The 21502-nt window shown below is 43.0% G+C and overlaps 1 protein-coding gene and 1 long non-coding RNA gene across 13 annotated transcripts in view; one reads left to right on the plus strand and one right to left on the minus strand.

The window, feature by feature from the left end:
* The window catches only part of LOC120096195 (uncharacterized), a 39261-nt gene extending 24894 nt beyond the window's left edge, over window positions 1-14367 (minus strand). The window contains exons 1-2 of one of the 2 annotated variants that reach the window (XR_005492353.2): window positions 14226-14367; window positions 13980-14063 (exon numbers count right to left, since the gene is read on the minus strand). This is a non-coding gene — a long non-coding RNA (uncharacterized LOC120096195). The remainder of the gene's footprint in view (window positions 1-13979; window positions 14064-14225) is intronic. The other variant, XR_005492354.2, reaches the window with a different exon arrangement.
* Window positions 1-21502, plus strand: part of Esrrg (estrogen-related receptor gamma) — a 617835-nt gene that overhangs the window by 547853 nt on the left and 48480 nt on the right. For all 11 annotated transcript variants that reach the window (XM_063272510.1, XM_017598866.3, XM_039090940.2 and 8 more), the window contains 2 exons: window positions 293-403; window positions 4165-4326. In XM_063272510.1, the coding sequence (XP_063128580.1) occupies window positions 293-403; window positions 4165-4326 (273 nt within the window). The remainder of the gene's footprint in view (window positions 1-292; window positions 404-4164; window positions 4327-21502) is intronic.

Consider the following 21502-nt stretch of genomic DNA (forward strand, 5'->3'; position numbering starts at 1 on the left):
ATTTATATGGAAGTGTGCCTTTGCCCCAATGTTTATATAAATGGCAACTTTGATAGCTCTTTAGCAAATGTCTTTAATGTTTTCTAGTCATATTTTTTCAGGTACTGACATTTTTGATTCGGCCTCCATTTTTTTTAATTATTATTTTCTTTTTTAGCCTTCCTTGGTAATGCTGGTCCATTTGGAGTTCCACTGTCTGTCTCCCTAACACTCCTGGGAGATGCAGTTGCTATATTTGATTATTCTGAGGTAACTACCTCAAGAGTAAGCCCGTGTCTGTCTCTGTCCACAGGGGTCCGTCTTGACAGAGTGCGTGGAGGTCGGCAGAAGTACAAGCGTAGAATAGATGCTGAGAACAGCCCATACCTGAACCCTCAGCTGGTGCAGCCAGCCAAAAAGCCATGTAAGTACAACAGATGTGCCTGGCTTCCCAGACACAGAATCCTCCCAGTTGGCACTGCGTATCCTAGTGTTGGCATGCCTGTCCCTTCTGAGTCCAAGGAAACTCCTCTCTGTTGGAGAACATGAACTCTGTTCTCAGGGATTGTCTATGAAGAACAGTGTCAACCCAACTAATGATCTCTTTCGTTTCTTTTAAAGCCGTCTACGATAATTCTCTACGCTCCCTGTTTGTGCCTCATCGTTTTGTAGAAGCGTGAGCACATTAATGCACAGCCTATATAGTGTGAATTTTACATTTACTGGTTGTCGTTGTTTGCGGAGGTACATAAAACGGATCATACCGCGATCATTAGTTCACTGGAGCTGTTAGTTTCAGATTTCACAAGAAAGTGACTTTTGTAGTTTTCCCTAACTAAATGAGTTTGGCTGCTCAACCTCCCAATGAAAATACATTAGGGGCCTCATTAATTTGATGCTATATAAGGTTAACGCGGTAGCTAGCAATAGATTAGAAGGAGAATGGACCCCACTAATAATGAGCATAGGTTGGTGGCTCCGTCTCAGGTGCCCTTATGGGTGTTGTAAATTGTTTTTAAAGAGCCCATGATTTTATGATCCCAGGTTGCAATTGGAAAGGACGGCTGGTGCGTAGCTAGAATGCAAACCCCATTCCCTTTGTCATTAACTAAAAGGGGCTGGAGTGTAGATTGTGGCAATAAATGTATCCCATTTTCCGAGAAATCAGTTAATAGCTACAGGGCCGCCAACCTAGCAATCTAGATGTTTATGCCTGGCATTCAGAAGAGTCCCTGAGAGTTGCTTTGGTAGCAAAAAATGCTTGCACATACTGTTTTTTTTTCTCCATAGAAGACACAAGCTACTCTTCCTCCTATAGCAGGTTAAGAGAAGGTGAGGCTGTTTTGATCTACCCCCTAAGGAGAAAGGAAGGGCCCTCTTCTAGTTCAAGTTCTCCAGGACGGTCAGCGCTGTGCACCGTCCATGCCAGCATATGGGACTCCGTTGAATAAATAAAGCAGACCCCAAACTGTAAACGAAAGGGCATTTTAACTGTGTTCAAGGCAAAGCAGCTCATTTTACATAGAATTAAAGCGTAAGTGAACATATGGCATAGTTTCTTTTTGCCTTTCCAGAAAACATTATGTTGATTATCCTTTCAGTTGTCCAATCTGGCATCCCCCAGCCTGCGAAGCGGTTTGGCATTCTGCAGATACGATCTAGGAGTGCATTAAACAGATTCTGCACATTATAATTAAAAACTTTCTGATAATACAATAAAATGCAATAAACGCTAATGCTTAATTTCATTAGAGGGTTAGCGTTTCTTGATTCAATAATACAGAGATTGCCTGTTTATCTGAAGCACACGTTGACCAGAAACCATTGATAATTTCCTCTACAGAAAGAAAAAGGGAGCACCAGGCTATTTGTAAATCTACATGGTACAGGGACATCCATCGTTTTCTGTGTAAACCTGAAAAATTGGGAAGTGGCTTGTCAAGTACCTCTAAGAAGATTACAGCAATTGCAGGGCGCTCCATTCGTCTGAGATAAAGAGGGCTCCTAATGAATCGTTACTCATTATCTAAAGGCCGTTGTGTTAATTTTCCTTAGTCCATCCAATTAGTGTGTTTTCGTAACAAACATTTATAAAACTTAATTTTCAGCTCCTGTCGGATAGACATCAGGGGACACCACAGGCTTTAACAAGAAGGTGGCTGGGGAGACTTTTGCACCCCCGGCTGGTTGTTTGTGTACTACAAAGGCCCAAGACTGAAAATTGGGTTGTATTGATTCTAATTAGGGAAACATTAAATAAGACTTAGTGGAAAACAGTGCTGTTGGCTATGCTATTTGCTGAAGGGTGGGGATGCCCAGGTTTTTGCTGAATTGCTCTGACCTGCAAGTCAAAAAGCCAGGACTTGGCTAGAGCAGGTTGCACGCTTTCCCCTGTGTGAAACAATAAAGTCCAGAAGCTTGATTTCCTATGGTTACACACTCATGCCCTTGACTGATGCTTCTTCAGAGCCACAAAAGCCAAAACCTCTCTCCGTGTAACCAGAAACACAAGGTGTCCCTTCCGTGATATATAAGACAAACAAACGTCCCTCCTTTCACATTCTATAAGCTAAAAAGAGCATATATCACCATTAGATAATTTTTGCCTAGAAAGTGTGCTATTTGGGAATACGTCTACCCAAATATGAGCATTAATGTTAAGGACTACTACCTGAAATAAGTATAATTTGTATGTCCATATTAGTGTAGTTTAAAATATACTTTTAGGGTGGCCTGTACAAGACCTGAACAAAATCAATCTAGTCAACATTCTAGCGTAGAGTTGGAGGGAGCGATCTCAAGAGCCCTCCTACCCCTGTAAATTAAAGAACTCTTGACAGCTGATAGCTTTTGAGTCATCTTGGAAGAGTTAGATGGAAGAGTGAGGGTTATATTAAATCATTAAATTCTTAAAATGCATTATATGAATTAATTTCAGAGAATCAACGAGGTACTAAACACACACACACACACGCACACACACTCAAAATTACAGAAAAAGTGCAAGATATGTCTTAGATAAGTCTCTTTGCTACTTCATCACAAGACCGAAGAATGCCAGCTGTCGTTTGGAGTTGAAAGGGTTAAAAACTGAGTGAAAGAAAACGTGTGTAGCAAACATACTTGTAACTTTAGCTCTGTCCACAAAACTCCCCCCTTAGACTCCTGGTTTTCTGGAAAGATATTACCCAGGACTCTTAAATATGTGAATTGATTTTTTTTTTACCCGTTTGTATCTCCTCACATAGGAGAAAGAATCCCATCTAAAGCTACATCAAGAAATTGAAAATCAGGCCAACGAGAAAAATCATTCTGTTAGTCAGGCTTTACGGCCCCTCCATAAACCCACACATGCCCCTAAGCAGCAAAGCACATCCGATGAGACACTTCCCATTCGTCTCTAGTGTTGACTTTATGAAGATTTCAAAAGCATAGATCACAAATTTCAGACAGATAAATCTGAGGCAGAGAATGAACTGGGGACAAGAGACGAAAGTAGGAGATTAAAGAATGAGGCGCTCGGAGGAGAAAATGCTGTGTTGTATAAGCAGTCTTGTTTTTATGGGCACAGATATTAGCTGTATTTGGAGGGTTGCCCTGCTACGTGGAGACCGGGAGAAGGTGGGCAGTTCCTATTTAATGCATCCCAAGGAGATAGAGTTATATCGTCAGTAATTCATCCTGGCACAAGGGCTCTGACCTCTGGCTCTTCCTTAAAGGAATTAAAACAGTTAATGACTTTTGTGCCTATTAAGACTATGGTCGTTTGTGGGTCTTTGCTCTCTGCATTAGACCATATTTCAATGCCTTCCAGTGGGCTTTTATTTTGAAACTGTTGTGTGCTGTTTAATCTGCTCCCCGAGACCCCACTTAAGAATCAGAGAGCAGACCCAAGAAACATCTTACTTCTTTTACCCGTTTGCTATAAAAATGTTCACAGCAGGACCAAGTGTTCTTTCCAGCAAGCCGGGCAAAGAAAGGGATGCTTTCTGTTGTGAACGGTGAGTTCTTTCTAGCTGTGAATTTCCCTAAACACTGCTCAAAGCACACAGGGTGAACCATGATGGAGTGTGTGTGTTTTATTGTAGGATGCCACAATTATTTCTCAAAGTACGAAATAGCTTAGAGTTTACAAAAGCGGTGATTACGCTGGTGAGCATGCAGTGCTCTGGTCTGATCCTACAGATAACAAGATTGTCTCGCATTTGCTGGTGGCTGAACCAGAGAAGATCTATGCCATGCCTGACCCTACTGTCCCCGACAGTGACATCAAAGCCCTCACGACGCTCTGTGACTTGGCTGATCGAGAGTTGGTGGTTATCATTGGATGGGCAAAACATATCCCAGGTAAGTTCTGGGGGGAACCGCAAAGAAACGCAAAGACTGCAGGAGCCTCCAGGATTTTGCATCCTACGGGGAGCAAATTTTACATTTTTCCTGTGGGATGGTTTCTAACTCTCTGTTGCTTGCGCTTAACTCAGCACCGGTTTCCTGAACTCAGAGTGTTAACTTCTATGTAGTGATAAGCAGAATGTTTATATGCTGTTTTGAACTCCGTTCATAGTCATCCCTATTTGAGGGAACTATTTGCCACAATTTAATAAAGAACGTACAGTCCAAAAAACCGTTTCTTAGTTATGTTAAAGATTTTTATCTTTTTCTAGAAGAAATAATCATACACACACACACACACACACACACACACACACACACACACACACATATATGTATATCTTGTCCTCCTCTAATATTCCACCTGGCATTTATTATTCATCTTCACATTGACCTTCTTTTTATGATCACACGTTTCAAATCAGTTTACAATTAGATATTTATGATGAATTTATAGATCAAATGAAATGCTAGATGAAGATGGCAGACTTTCTCATGTGCTGACCCCCAAGCCTGTGCCTTATTATCTCTCTTTCTTGATCCGTCCTATAACAGCAAAACCATAGACCTGGCCCTATAACAAAAGGAAACATTTTGAAAATGTTGGTAATGTGTCTGAATTCGTGTTCATTTCCTTTGGCTTTAGTTTCCAGATAGTTTTTTTAAAGAAGTTTTCAAGTGGCAAGAGATGTTTTCCTGGCACACACAGTTAGCTTATTTCCGTCTCCTTAAACTAGTTTGTCTTTATGCTTTGAATGCTACAGTAATTTCTTTAATCAAATTGATGGAAGTCCCTTTCCCAGCCCACACTGAAACCAATTTATTGGTCATGATACGCCAGCCATGTCGCTAACAGTCGTAACGAACTGTCAGGCAGTATCGCAGTGAAGCTAATTTGAAGTCATTAGGTGTGCAGCGTTCAGCCAACAATTTGTTACAGTGGTTAGGGACACAGCTGACATTTCTGAATAGCTTTGTTCAGGGCAGTTCTAGATGAGACCAAGCAAATTGTAAACTAATTTAAACATCGCTCTGTATTATACCGGCTACTTTGTCTTACACTGTGTGCTAATAAAGCTCTCCAAATTAAGTCAGAACTGGTTAAATAGGTAACTGGAATGTATGCTTTGGAAAACACCCACACAAGAATAACAATTTCTAGAGGAATACAGTTTGGCCCTGTGGATATATGTAGATTGGTGAACATAGACTGTACTCCCACGTATATGGATTGTATAAAAAGGTGTGCAAAGGAAGGATTTTAAAAGAACCAGATGGCTAGGTTTGATAATCCTAGCACTTGTGAGGCTGAGGCAGGAGGATGTGCCTTGATTACAGAATGACAGCCTGCCACAGGGTAAAAGCCCAGATAACACATCTGTCTGGACAGTAAATAAAAACTTCTTTGAGAAGAAAGTGCTGTTGGTGTTTGGGTTAAAGTAGAGAGAAACAAAAGTAAGACCTTCTGAAGATATGTCTATAGTCACAGTTTTAGATAATCAAGATAGATCATTAGTGTGATAGGCCATCGTTCTGTATGTTCATACCTTTATACACAGTTTGCTATTTGAGTATCTTACTATTATAATGCACAAAATCGGGACTATAAACCCACTTGCAACCTTTCCTAACCACAGGCCTTGGGGGCACTTGCCTCTTTTGTTTCTTTAGTGGCTGGTCTTTCTCATGACAATTCCAGATGGTATCAAAATATTACCTTAATACATCTCTTAACTTTGAGAGACCGGGCCAGAGCTCTCTGGAGCAATAGGTGATCTGACATCATGATGACATCACTGCTGCTTGTTGGTTGCTTGTTTGTGGCAGGGGAGAGATGGGTGGGTATGGAGGTCAGAGGTCAATGCCAAGTATTTTCCTCTATTAATTCTCCACCTTATTTTTGAAGAAAGGGTCTATCACAGAACCTGAAGCTCACTGCTCACTGGTAGACTGGCTAGTAAGCAATTTCCCAAGATCCTCCTGTTGCCACATTCCAAGGACTGGGATGGCAGACATGTTGCCACCATGTCTGGCTTTCATGTAGATGCTGGGGATCTTAACTTAAATACGCTATTGTTTTGAAACATAGTCTTAACGCTTACACAGGCTCATCTGAAATACACTATGTAGCCCAGGCTACCCCAAACGGTGGCACTTGTCCTACCTCAGCCTGTCTAGTATTGATTCTGCCATTGTTATGAGTCACACTGGCCTTGAATGTTCTTTGAATATTCTGGAAACATATGTGAACTTATGTGAGTGCTTGTATTTCTCTCTGCCTCAGATCTCTCCATCCTTGATTGGAAGAGAATAACTATCCTCAATTGGAGAGTGGTTCTCCATAGGTAGGGGTGGGTGAGAAACTTGTTGTGAAGGGTCCCCTGGCATCATAAGGTAGTATCTGAGGACATTGTTTTGTTCATTAGAGGAGCTACTGGCATCTGATTGGTAGATGATATGGATGTGATCAAATATCCTATAATATACAGAAAAGCCAGCTACAACAGAATTTTCTAGCACCAAGTATTGGTAGGGCCAAGATGAAAAACTCTGGGTTAGAATAATTGTATGTATATGCATATGCATATCTGTGTCTGTAACAATATTAACCAAAGAAAAAGAGGTCGTCAGCTTGAGAGTTGGGGATCATGGGAAGACTTCAAGGGAGTGCAGTTGGGAAGGGCTATGGGGTAAAGGGAGGAAGGAAAGTAAGGTAATTCCACTTATAATAAGAAGATACTCAAATAGCAAACTGTGTATAAAGGTATGAACATACCGAACGATGGCCTATCACATTAATGATCTATCTTAATTATCTAAAACTGTGACTGTAGACATATCTTCAGAAGGTCTTACTTTTGTTTCTCTCTACTTTAACCCAGCCTCACAAGTGCTAGGATTATCAAACCTAGCCATCTGGTTCTTTTTAAAGTTGGGGATTTACAAAGAAGGATGCTGTAGTCCTAGACTGGGTAACTTTTGGGAAGGCTTTAAATAACCGTGCAGTGCCATTTCCAGTGCTGGAAACAATGGCTGTGTGATTATGTGCTCCGTTGTAAGCTGGGGACTGACATTATTCATTCATTCTCTCTCTCTCCCTCTCCCTCTCCCTCTCCCTCTCCCTCTCCCTCTCCCTCTCCCTCTCCCTCTCCCTCTCCCTCTCCCTCTCCCTCTTCCTCCCCGTTTCCCTTTCCTCCCTCTCCTAGCAGTGAAGAAGTAGTCACTGGCAAGATGCCTTAAGCTCTCATTTTCCTAGTGCCCAGAGGGCATTTTAAATGATTACAAAGAGAACCTTAGCTTCTCAGAAGGGAATTCAAAAAGCATTAATTCACTGAACAGATTCTCACGTTGTGTTTATTTGTTTGTTTGTTTGTTTAATCAATATGCCCCGGTGAGTTTGGGAACAGTGTGGGAAGCTCTGTGCTGTCGATGCATGCCTGAGTTCAAGGGCATCTGAGAGCTGCACATTACCACGTGAGCGTGGGATGGAGGGAGAGGCAAGGGGAGCGTAAAGATGAAAGTCACACTTCTGCCTTGGTAAAAGTAAAGTTGTGCTCTCTATAGGGAACCAGGCTTACTAAGTGACTCTGGAGTCACTTTAGAGCCAGAAGCAAAGTGAAACTCCGCTTTGGTCTTAACTTTAGAATTTTTTATGTAACACTTACAATAAAAGTAAAGTGAACGTAGACACATGCATGTACATGTATGAGTGCACAAACATACAGACACATACACATGGACACACACACAGAAACACACAGAAACACACACACATGGACATACAAACAAACACGGAGACACATACACACAGAGATGCACACAAGGATACATGCACACACATAAACACACACATGGGGATACACAAGCATACACACAGATGCACACATGAACACACACAGACACACACACATACTTGGACACACATAGACACACACACATACTTGGACACACATAGACACACACCACAGATACACACACACGCACACATACATGGACATACATACACTCACACAGACACACACACACAAGGACACACAGACACATACAAAGACACACATAGACACACACACATACACACATGGACACATGCATACACATAAGCACACACATGGGGACACACAAACACATACACACAGACACACAAATGAACACAGATACACACACACATGAACACACACAGAGACATACCACAGATACATACACACATGGGGACACACACACACACACAGACACACGTGTGTGTGTGATTCAAGTCTTTGTGACCCACATTCTCTTCTCACACCCACTGGTGCTCTTGAAGCCTAACATCTCAGGGTCAGGCCAGCTCCCCTTCTACGCTGCTGCAAATCCACTTTAGCAGGCTCGCTCCAGCCTTATGAAAAGTGAGAAATTCTGCCAAAGAAAATATTGAACAAAAATACATAGGGAGTGAGGGGTTTTGTCAGTAAATAGAATTAGTTGGCTTGCATTAATAAAGCACACGGATGGGAACATGAGCTGCTATGAAACACGACCACACTTATCTACCAGGGGGGGAAAAGGACCGTGAGGGCTTCAGAAAATGCTTGACTTTAGCGGGAGGAGGGTAAGGGCACAAGAACAGATGACGGTGCCCTAATAGCCCTTTTTAAGAATGACAGGCCCTGCCATTAGCATCCCTTTATACCCTTGGAAATTGCCCGTGCCTCGCTTTTCTGTTTCCTATCTGCCTGGCTCTTTTTTATTTCTCTTTCAATTTCGTCCGCGCTCGGATAAGCGCGTGCTAACACAATATGATTGAGCTGTAAAATGGAACGCTGTCGCCTCTAATCTCCTTTATGTAGATATGGAGGTTCCGCACACTCCACTCCCTCTCCATTGTTGGCCTTTCTTAGAACGGGCTGCCAAGGAGCCGAGGCTCCGTCAGACGGCACAGGAGCTTGGTTTCACAGGATAAGACAATTATCAGCCCAACAGGCAGATCTGTGATTGTTCTTTGTGGCTGACTAGGATATTATTATGTCCTGGAATTTCCTTAGCAAAATACAGCGTGGGCTTAGCAGGTGGCCCTTGAAAAGCCGTAGCCCATATTAGCTGACCTGTATAAGTGGCTTGAACGTATTCACACTTCTTGTTGGCCTGCTACTTTAAAGGAACAGAAAATGTGTTTGACTAATAAAGTGGATGGGTGTATTATAAAAGAAAATATGGCGGACTTTCAGGCCCCCCTGTTTCCAACATCTTTTGAAAACCTAATTTAGCCGATTTCATCTTGCCACAGAAAGGCTCAAAGCCGGACCTCTCTGGGGTTGAGCTGGACTCTCCCGCTGACCTGTGCGCCTCGTTCCATTTCAGAATCACTGCTTGCAACCAGATGAGAGGGTTATCTTTGGGCTTTGCTCAATGCTGGGAACGCCCCAGTCACATTTTTTTTGAAGATACATTTATTTTTATTCATGTATGTGAGCACATGCCTGTGTAAGTTAGGCACCACATGCACGCAGCCTTCCACAGAGGCCAGGAGAGGGCGTTGCATCCCCTGGACCTGGAGTCAATCTCGTTTGTGAACTGATCACTATGGGTGTTGGAAACCAAATCTGGGGCCTCTCTGCGAGCAACAGATCTCCTTAGCCACGGAGCTGTCTCTCCAGCCTCACTTCACCACATTCTTAAAACTTCGTCTCGAAATAATGGCATCGGACAAAATGGGAAGAACCCCACAGCTTCCCCTCTGCCAAGGCAGAGGTATTAAAGCTGGGAGAGCAAGCCACACCTGAGCAAGCCACACCTAAGTGAGTTTCTTTCTGTAACAAGTAGAAGGTGCACTGGCCAGCATTTCCCATCGCTGCTGACTTTTAACTATAAAAATTCAGTCAAAAATTGCCTACTCACAGGACTTTATAGTTTTCTTGGTTTCAATTTGTAGACTTTGATGTGATGACAAAAACATCTACAGAACATGAAACAAACTCTTTCTATGCTAAGACATATATGCATGTGTGTATGCATATGTCTTATATGTATACACACATATGTATATATAAATATATACACGTTTTATATGTAATATGTATATATATATAAAATTTTTGTAAAAAATGTATTTTTTCTTTTTACAAAATAATCAAGAATGTTTGAACATTGGTCCCCAGTGGTGCTGTTTGGATAAATAGTTATTTTATTACTGAAATAAATTTTCTGTAGAGACCAATTTTTAAGTCTATACTTTAATGTTGAGGTTTTATTTTTGCGGTATTTCTTTCTGGATATTGCTGATTAAATTCCCCCAGCCCATATCACACTCTTTCAAGATAAGAGTCTCACTTAGGCCAGGCTGGTTTGGCTCTTACTCTGCGTCCCAGTCTGACCTCAAACTCATAGCAACACTCCTGTTTCCTTCTCCATCTTCAATGTGCACTATTCAGACACGAAACACATGCAGAAGCCTGGAAACAGGGGCAAATACAATGGCCCTAGGAGTAAGTCTCATTTTTAAATACTAATAAGTCTCTGTATGGAAAACATGGGATGTAATTTGGTAGCTAAGAGGCAGGTAGTGGCAGGTGGTGGCTGACTAAGGTGACCTATGCCTTATGTAGCCTTGTTTACTTTGATTCTATTCAGTAAAGTTGGTAAACGTTTCCTGGTCTGTTGCTTTAAAATGTGCACAGCAAAAAACTTCAGCCTTTAGGGACCATTTCTTCTTCGTCCCACAACTGAGTTTATAGACGGTTGTGCTTTATAGACTTCTGTGAATGAGTTAACGTGAATGTCTGTCTTTCCCTAGTAATCTATCATGTGTTTATGCTGTCCTGTGAGATAGGTGAAGAAAAGTTAAATGTAGACCCAAAGCCCTGGTGGTGCGTAAGGCCGTGCTCCAAGGTTATCCAGTTAGTGAACACTTGGAGAGGTTTAACACGCCAGCCAGGTGTTAGACCTCTGGGCTAAAGACCTAATGAAAGCAAAATCAGAAGTGAAGAGCTGTAACTGACGGTGTTTATGTTCTTTAATTGCACCATTAAGTATATTTTGGAAATCAAATGAGAAAAAATACACATGGAAATTATAAATCTATATGTAATTAATACATGTACTGTAAAAGTATCATCTAAATGTAAAATATCCAGGAATCATTTTTATTTGCAAAGTATTGCTTACATTTGATCCTTTCAGTGCCTTAAATTCAAAGAACCCCCAAAGTTAGTACTCATAGAAGTCATTCAACAAACTTCTGTTCTGCTAAACAAGGGAACACTTCCTTAGCTAAGAGATCATCGTGTGGGTGTTATTGTTCATTCCCAGACAGATACAATCCATTATTGTATAAGTAATGTCATCTATCTTAGGTAACCTTTAGTAACTGAAAGTTTTAGAACTGTGTTCTGACTGGTTCTATGTGTCAATTTGACACAAGCTGGAGTTATCCCAGAGAAAGGAGCCTCCCTTGAAGAAATGCCTCCATGAGACCCAGCTGTAAGGCATTTTCTCAATTAGTGATCAAGGTGGAAGGGCCCAGCCCTTGTGGGTGGTGCCACCCCTGGGCTGGTGGTTTTGGGGCTCTATAAGAAAGCAAGCTGAGCAAGCCAGGGGAAGCAAGTCAGTAAGTAACATCCCTCCATGGCCTCTGCAATCTGCATCAGCTCCTGCTTCCTGACCTGCTTGAGTTCCTGACTTCCTTTGGTGATGAAGAGCAATTTGGAAGTGTAAGCTGAATAAACCCTTCCTCCTTAGCCTGTTTCTCGGTCACGATGTTTGTGCAGGAATAAAAACCCTGACTAAGACAAACTGTAAAAGAGAAACAGGACCCAGTAGGTTGGAAATGTGTTGTGAAAGAAAGTTAGCTGAAGTATCACCCAAGGTGTTCTCAAATTCTGTCCCTGCTCTTGCTGAAAATGAAATGCAGACCAAGGAAGGTATCCCTAACAGATCAAGTTCAAGGGACAAGATACAGCTCCTTACTGGGATCCATGGAGGCCAATCTTTCCATCCAGTGCCTTGAGTCTGAGCTGTTACCGAGCTGTCTCTGAATTATAACATCCGTCTCAGAGTGCCAAGGGTACTTCCCAAGGCTCTGGAAGCTAACCAAGTGTGTAAGATCTGGGAACCTTAAAAATAACCAGACTTACAAGGCCCTCCCCTCATATGATGTGAGCAACTGCTCAGGGAGTGATGTCTCTTCAGTAGTTTCCTGCAAACTGTGCAGAAGACTACAAGTGGTGTTCTTTCCTGAGTCTAAACAATTGAGTCACCCACACTCCCATAGGGATCCTGTCACTTACGTTCTTGGAAGGCGGCTATGCCCACCACTATATGACCAACACAGGTTGTCACTCACGTCCTTAATGAACTTGTTGGCTCATATGACTAGATTTGGGGGGGGGGTTAATTATATAATTAGTGCCCTAGCTGGGGTAAGTAGACATTTCTTCATGTTTCCCCATGAAGAGTCCCACAGTAACAATTGTTAGAACATAAGATATATTTGGGGAATGAGCAATTGTGTCATCCTTGAGATGTGTCATCCGAAATGAAACTTGAGACTGAGTGACCTGAATTGGGAATACCCACAGGTCCAATGTAAATACGCCTTCCATCTCCCAGGTAGGATGGGACAGTTTGTCTTTTCGCTGCAGTGGCAGTGGTGTGCCCCTTGGTGTGGGTGATAAGACATGGAACAGAGGTTGGGACAGGTAAGCATCCCTGGGGTAGTGGGGCCTAGGAGAGTGGTCTTTGTCCACATTGTATAGGAAGGCATACCTCTCTGGTGAATGAGGGCCACCATATCCCTACTGGGATACTGCTGAAGCTAGAGAATAGACCACCGTCCCTCATTCATGAGTAGCATGAATGAGACAGTGTCATAGGCAGGCCACGTTGGAGTTTCATGGCCTTTGCTGGAGTGGTGGATAAGATACTAAGGTTCATCTGCTGCCCAGGAAGGACTTGCTCTCCTAAAAAAGAGTGGAGTTACATTCAGGAAAGACATTAGGATACCACCTTCTTCATTAACCTCTGATTTGTTAAGAAAATGAGGGGAAAGGGGGTAGGGCAATATGGAGGTGCTCACTTACCATTTCTTATATCGCTGAGATATAAAGGAAAGAGAATATAAATTAGATTTGTATTAAGAGCCCTTCCTGGCTTCCATGGACAAAGAAGAGAGAGGGACTGAAGTCTGAGAGGGACTGAAGACAACTCTCTGGTCTGACAGTTGATACAGGAGCGTTGGGACAGGGAATCCTGCCTTCAGCTCGAACATGAGAACCATAATAATGGCTGACACTGGAAACTATGGTAACCAGGGGATGCTCTACACCTGAGCTGAATGACTCAGGAAACACTCCCACATAGAGAAACAAAGAGTCATTCACTTCCTGGGCTGGGGGCCCATGCGACAGGGCAGGAGAGAGCATGCAGTAGCTGGAAGGTGTAAACTGTAGTGTAGCTGGTGTCTGTGACTTGCAATCTCACCCAAGTATAGCTAACATTTAGAAACACCATCCACACTTTATTTGCTTATACCCTTCACTCAGTTTGAATACAGCCCATAGATTACCTTGTGAGAATCCTTTAAAAATAATTCCCTCCCATGGGTCATCCGTGATGACTCAGTATGTAAGGGCACTTACCCGCAAGCCTGGCAGCCAGGGTTTGATCTTTGAAGGAATACACAGTGAGAGGTAGGAACAACCTTCTGCTAATTGTCCTCTGTCCTAAACATGCACCAATTAAACAAACATAAAAATAAATGATGGTTACCCCCCTAGTCCATCCTAAGACTTAGGAAGCTGAGGAGCCCAAGAGACTCAGGTGCCTTACTAAGATAAAGACTCCTAAGATCTCCCCTTGATATTGTGGAAGCAATAAACAATTACCGGGTTAGAAGGAGCTCTTCCAAAGAGCTGCTTACAGATCGTGCAGGTATCCTTTTGGATGAATCTTCCATGAGTTGTCAGCCATGCTGAGGTGAGACCTTTGGGTGATGCACCGGTCTTTGTGCCACACTGTGTATAACCCTTCACCCATGATCCCATAGATGACCTCATAAATGTACTTACTATGCTGTGTTACTTTTCTCACTGCTGTGAGAAATACCTCACAAAAGCAATTGAAGGAAGGGTTTATTTTAACATGAAGTTTGGGGGTCCAAGTCCTAATGGTGGGGAAGGCATGGGGGCGGGATCGTGAGATAACCAATCACATTGCATCTGCAGTTACAAAGTAGAGAGAATAATGTCCACCCTCAGTGCACTTTCTCATTTTAATTTCTTCCTGGACCCCAGTCTATGGGACAATGCTACCTACATTTAGGTGGGTCTCCCCACAACAGTTAACCCAATCTAAAAACTTGAAGTACCATGTGTGTCTCCTAGGTGATTCTAGGTGTCAAGTTGATGGCCAGTGTTCACCACAGACAATATCTAGACCTGGTTGGAAGCATTTCTTTAGTATATTGGCAGTGCCTATCTGAAGTGAATAGACTTTTCCCCTATCTCCCCAGGAAAAGTCATGCAACAGGCCTACTGCACCTCTCTGCTCTCAGACTGAATTTTCTCTGTTCATGTGCGCTCTAGTCCACCTTACCATGGCGAGTTATTCAATGTTTCCAAATACTTTTGCTTTCCAGATATAGCTATGGTCTACTCATAAGTGGATTGCAATCTCAGAGCACATTATGAATTCACGACTTCATGGTACAAATACATTTTAAGCGTTCCTGTGTCTTCTTTGTAGATAGCAATGTTTTTAGTACTGTAGGAAATTTAAAAGATACAAGGAACAAAGTACCTACCCCAACTCAAACACGCATGCCTATATAAACACATAATATGTTTTATGTAAACATATAGAAACATTCCTGATATGATGACTATCACAATTCTCTTCTTGATTTATATCATTATTAGTTTCTTATAGTGCCCTGTCTGAATTCTTCACCTGGTATTCTCTTGGATGGGCTTAAGCTTTTAAAATGAAACAACTCTGTGGATAATTTTAATTTTTAGTGACAGCTCCACTGTGTCATTCAGAATGTCCGTGAGTTGGAAATGCAGGCCAGCATGCCGTGCCATAACCTTCCTCATCTACATGGTACTTTGCCACTTGTAAGGCTCTCACCGGCCAGTTATGTGCACAGCACTCCTGCTGCTTAGCTCTTTGCTCATCTTTACAGATGAGCATGCTTGGGTGCTAGGAGCTTGGACTTTTTCCAGGGTGGGGATGGGTGTGAAATGGAGGTGGGATGGGTGGGGGTGAGGGTGTGTTACTCAGTGCCCCTGATATACTTCCTGTGTCTTTTCCCCCCACTCTCTATCTGTGTCACACCATTAATTTGTCTGTCCCAGGCCACCTACTTATACTTTAGAACAAATGGAGGATGATCTGACATAGTCACCCCAAGTCTAAACTTCGTCTGTATACTTACACAACTGAAGGTTAAAGGAATGTCAGTGGTTAGAGAAGGAAATGCATGGCACAATTTAAATCAAATAAAAATCAAGATGCTTGACTGATAGTGTGCCCTAGACATCACCTATGTTAATGGAGCAGGGCAGTCGCCATCTGGCTACTCATGTGAATGTTTGAGGAAATCCTTAAATGCTTGGTTACAACCATCCAGGTAGACGTTCCTGTGAATCTGACTGACACTTAATGGTAAACAGAAGCAGAAGTGACCTGCTGCAACTTTCTACCCAATAAAAATGGTGGACCAGATGGGTATGGGCCATCCTGTAACTATAGATCTCTAGAAGCTGAGGCAGGAAGGTGGCTCCATGTTCAAGGCAGCCCCAGCTACAGGGTGAGACCCAGCCTAACCACCAACCCTCCAACCCACCAACCAATCAATCACTAAGATAGCTCTCATATTCAGCACTGAATCAATATCTAGCTCCCTTCTTTCTCCCACTCCTTGCACATAAGATACTGTGTGCACACACAAGTGTGCGTGCCTCCCAAGTTCTGCTTCTCGGAACTTTGCAACGCCACGGTGAGAAAGACCAACTAGAAACTGCACAGAGTAATGAGGGCTGAGACTGTTTGAGGAAGCAAAGAGAGAGGCAAAAAGCCCCGTCGCAGAGAACCTTGACTTCCGTGTGGAGGAAAGACATTTCCTGTTGAAGTCAAGCTAAGACCTCTAAGATCAGAACTGTGAAAGATCTGACTGAAACTTCCCCTTGAAAAGTGTTAGATCAGAATGGTTGAAGCAATGTACCCTGAGATATTAGTCAACATAATACTATATTCATCTCTGGATTAATGGTTCTGTGATATCCCACAGTGCCCGTGATCCTATGACCTAAGATCTGTTGTGATTGTTTTATGGGGGTTTGGGGAGATCACTAAGCACTATGGGATGGTATGGTGAAGAACTGGTCATTTGTGGAGATCACTAAGCACTATGGGATGGTATGATGGAGAACTGGCCATTTGCTTTCCAATCCGCCATGATCTCTCAGGAGTCTGAATGAAATAGCTGGGAGTTATCTTGAGGCTCGTCACAATACAGGCACTCTGTGGACCTGGTCCAGGTCCCTGTAGTCTTGTCTAGCCTTCATGAGGCTGTGACCGCTGACCTTTGGGTTGTTTGCAACACTGCTTGGAGTGTTAAAAAGGGTAACCTGTTTGGACTTTGTGAGAAAACTGCCCTGTACAGGCTGGCATTGTTACTGCCACCCACATGTGAGTGGTTGATTGAAGTTGCTCCCATAGAAACCCTGGCATGTGGTTCCCAGAGCCCAGTGCACTGAGTTTTCACTCTGTCCCTTGGTGACTGACCCTCACTCTAACCCCACTCCCTCTTCCCACAGCGACTGGTCACACTTTCCCTCCATGTTCCCCTTCATCTGCCTCAGCCAATCTCCAAATGAATGCGAGTCTATCCGGGCCTTGGCTTTGACACTCTGGATATATTGATTAATAGTTGCCCTAAGCTCCTTTTAGCAAATCAAATTTTCACTTTTAGCAAGGATTTCGCCTCTGATTTATTCAGCAAAGTGAAATGCACTAAATTGACTTTGACATTCAGGGAAAATGGCAGAAAAACAAAGAGCAGAGGAAAGAGATATAAATTGTGTGGCAGCTGGAGACTTGAGGCACCAGAGAAATGATTTTTCCAGAGAATTCCACGTCATTTATTTAAAAACACTTTTTAAACACAGAAGTGATTTATTTAATTCTTTTTTTAACTGCTGAGTTTTCTTTTAGGAAGACATTTGTGCTTGGAACTTCCCATACGTTGGTGTTTTCGTTTTTTTTTTTTTTCCTATTTCATGCATAAGTATCATTGCACAGTGCAGGGAAGACGTTCCAGTTCACCTTCTGTTTCGTGTAAGATAACTTGAATATTTCTCTTCCAAAGGAATTTGATATTCCTGGCTTTCATAAACTCATTTTTATATGTTCCAAAGCTATAGTAGCAGACAGATAGATAGATGATGCATAAATGTTTGATGGATAGATGATGGGTAGATATAGAAGATAGATAAGAGTGTGTATGTGTGCTGAGTGTGTGTGTGTGTGTGTGTGTGTGTGTGTGTGTGTGTGTGTGTGTGTGTGTGTATTTTTATGGTTATCCTCAAGAGCACAAAAAGATAAAATGCCCAGGTCACAAAGTCCAGTATAGAAAAGCCATGTGGGTCTGTTTTCTCACTGCCTCAAAAATATATCCTTGGCTGTGTTCATTCATTCACATGACTGAGTAGGCCTGCTTCCTAGTTTTTCCAAGGTTTGGAATCAGTCTGTGGGAGACAAATATATATAAATATCTATATTGTTTTGATGTGTTGGAAGAAGAGGTGCAAATGTGAATGGGGCAGGCAAGAGGGCTTTCCTTGGACTTTCTACAAGCTCCTGGCAGAGGAGGGGGTCACTGAGACAAAAAGGGCCAGTGTGCACTGGTGTGCTAAAGAGAAAACCCAGGATATCGCTGTCACAGCAGGGAAAGCGTTGACCTTGTTCCCCAGAGCTCTTTCTCTAAAAGTCCAGGGAGGTGTTTTACGGTTGTAATCCCAGCAATGGAGAAGTGGAGACAGGTGGACTCCTGGGATTTGCTGGGGAGCTGGGTTAGCCTAATTGGTGAGAGTCCATCCAGTGAGGCCGTCTGAAAAACCAAACAAACAAAACAAAAGGAAAACAGGAAGTGAACGTTGCCTGATGAACAATACCCAGCGTTGTCTTCAGGCTTCCGCATACACATATGGACATGCGAGCACACACATGCATACACACACAGAGAGAGAGACAAAGAGATAGAGAGAGACACACATACAGGGAGGAGAGAGAGAGAGAGAGAGGGAGAGAGAGAGAGAGGCCGAGTAGATAAATCCTAACTCCTGTTAGTTCTGAGAACCACTGTCAGTTCCATTCAGTTAATCTCTCAATTTTACAAGTGTCCTCTCAGCACACAGGATACCCTCACCACAGGTTCTTATGTTAATATTAGAGCACTTAGAAGGAGAGAAGAAACAGTTCTTCAGCTGGATTTCAGTGAAACGCACTGGTAATTGAATGCGCAGGTCGGCATCAGAGCCTGCCCAGCTTCAGGGAATCATGTGAGCCCAATTAAATCCCATCACTCGAGGGGCATCTCCTAAGAGCAGCTACCTCCTCTCCGTATGAGAACGGCTTCCCACCTGCTTAACCTGCATTAGGAAAGGATTAATTACCTGGGGCGTGGGCCCCTCTGCCAGTCAGCAGGTTTGTGACAGGGCACATGGTGACCTGAGCAGCTGAGGGATGGAAGGAGGGAGGCAGGAGGGAAGAGAAGCAGCTGGGGCCTCAGGGATAGGCTGCCTCCTCTCATCCTGATCAGCACTTCAGGGGAGAAAAAGCAAAAGGCAGTCTGCTGTTATGTGGTGGCTATCTGTGTCATGGCAGGGACTGTGACTGGCTTGCACCCCTGAAAGGAGAATGGCCCCCAGATGGGCTTGTCTTAATGGTACAGTTTCTTGGATTAACCCTTTATAGAAATAAATGGACCGGTTGTTTCCAGCTTGGCTTCTGTGCATTGTCCTTATTTTGAATACAGTGTTTATGATAGACTTTTCCCAGAGCTGATTAAACATGCTTGTTTATTTGGAGGCACACCAAGGGGAAGCTTTGCAATATTCTTTTTCTTAAAAAAAATACATGGAATAATAGCAGACTAAATCCCTTACCCCTCAAATCTGCTCTGAGTTGATAGATCTGAAAAGGGCCTTAGAGTTGAGACTAGAGCCTGACCCTTAGAGCAGTGGTTCTGTATGTCAGTGGGCAGCATAACTATCTTTGAATTTAGAGACCCTACCTGTCCAAAGTAAGCTCACATACGTTCATGGTGGCAAGTGGTGTGAGGGTCGCTGGGGGAATCCCCTTAGGCTAATGTAAGCAAAGGCCCCAGCCCAAACTCCTGTGCCATTTACGGTTTTGGTATGCATTAAACCAAATGCCTGTGCTTGCACATTCTATTTTGGATTCAATACACAGAGGTCAAATGACCTGTGCAAGGTCACAGATTAGTCAGGGTCAGCTGTGACCGAGTCTTACACCTCTGAACTTACGAATGCGACAGCACTGGTACTTACCATTGTCGAGAGCAGTTTTTCAGGAGATACAGATCTGTAGTGTTAGAAAGCAAACCAGCCCCCTCTTCTTTATAATATGTTGTAACACATTATAGCGCATGTCCACCCATGCTCATTTCTGCTCAAGTATACATGTATGTTTACATGTATGTTCATGTATGCACATGTGATAGGTCAGAAGATGAACTCGGGTGTCTCAGGCACCATATAAGTTTAATTAAGGACACTCTCTCACTGGCTTTCCCATGCTGAGTAGACTCCTGTGCTGCTGAACAGGGAGCCCCGAGGTCTTCCCGTGTTCCCCTCTCCAGAGCTGAGATTACAGCTGTGCCTCCCCATGCCTGGGTTTTTTAATGTATGTTCTGGAGAGAAATTTCCCGATAGCTCTCCTGCCAGTCTCCTGGTTACTGTATCTTCGAAGATAGACTTACAGCAATGGAAATGTTACAGGAATTATTTTTGGCACATTTAAAAGCTTATCGCAAATCATAAACAATAGACTCATCTATCCTCTGGTGCCGCCTGGTATACTGTCAAGATACATTACATCAGATGCCTTCCTCGAGGACTATTGGCCTTTGGGTGGACAGACTCTTGGTATTCTAGGCAGTGGGATACATTGGAAGCAAATCTCTGACTGGGGCTTCACATTGGGAGACACAAACAGCCAGAGATGCTGAGAGTCTGGTGAATATGAAATACGTCAAGGGGTTTGATGCTAAGCCAAGTCAAGCAAAACCACAAGAGGAGATTATCTAAATTCGCAGGGTATTCGTAAGAAACAAGTGTCTTTTACTCTACCCCATGCTGTCTAAGAATCAAGTTACCTGAACAATGATCAGTTTATAACATTTGGTTAAAATTAGCTTGAGGATAACCCCTGACCCACAATTTACTGCTCAGCTTTGACCCAGTTCACCGAGTGAGCGTCTATCACGACTGTGTCTGTCACGGAACTTGAACTGGATTTGTAAAGGTGACTCTGTACAGTCACTCAGGACTGCTCTTGGTCTAGCTTGATGAGATCCTCTTAGTTTTGGGTTGCTGGGTCTTTTTTGGTTAGTTCTCAGAACGATACCTAGGACCTTGTACACAGTACACGTACATTCTAATGCTGAACCATTCCCAGAGTTTGACTGCAGCTTACACGGGCTGGTCTGAGGTGGGCAGTGTAGTTAGTTAGCTTTGCATCAGTAAGATTGCACATATATGGTGAAAAGCCTTACTTCTTCAGGGTGATAGTCCATAGACATTTGCTGCATATTAGTTCCAATTAATGTGGACAATAAAAGGAGGTACTTATAGATGAACTTACCCTATCCTGGGCCTGACTAACTGCCTTTGCCAGGGAGACTGTCTCTGAGGTTTATGATCACCGCACATGGCTTATATGCTGTCCCAAGAGATTTTGGCATTTTCTTTTAAGAATATCGTTCTGTAGCCCACTTAGGATTCTGTCTCGTGCATAGCTGTCTTAAAGAAGTATCCGGAAGGTAGTCTAATTCTGATGCTAACCTGGCCTAGGTCTCAGGTTTTCCTCCATACAAATCACCTCCCCTGTGCTTGCAGGAACAATGGGATCCTGAGGG

The sequence above is a fragment of the Rattus norvegicus genome, chromosome 13, assembly GCF_036323735.1.
Source record: "Rattus norvegicus strain BN/NHsdMcwi chromosome 13, GRCr8, whole genome shotgun sequence".
Lineage (NCBI taxonomy): Eukaryota > Metazoa > Chordata > Mammalia > Rodentia > Muridae > Rattus > Rattus norvegicus.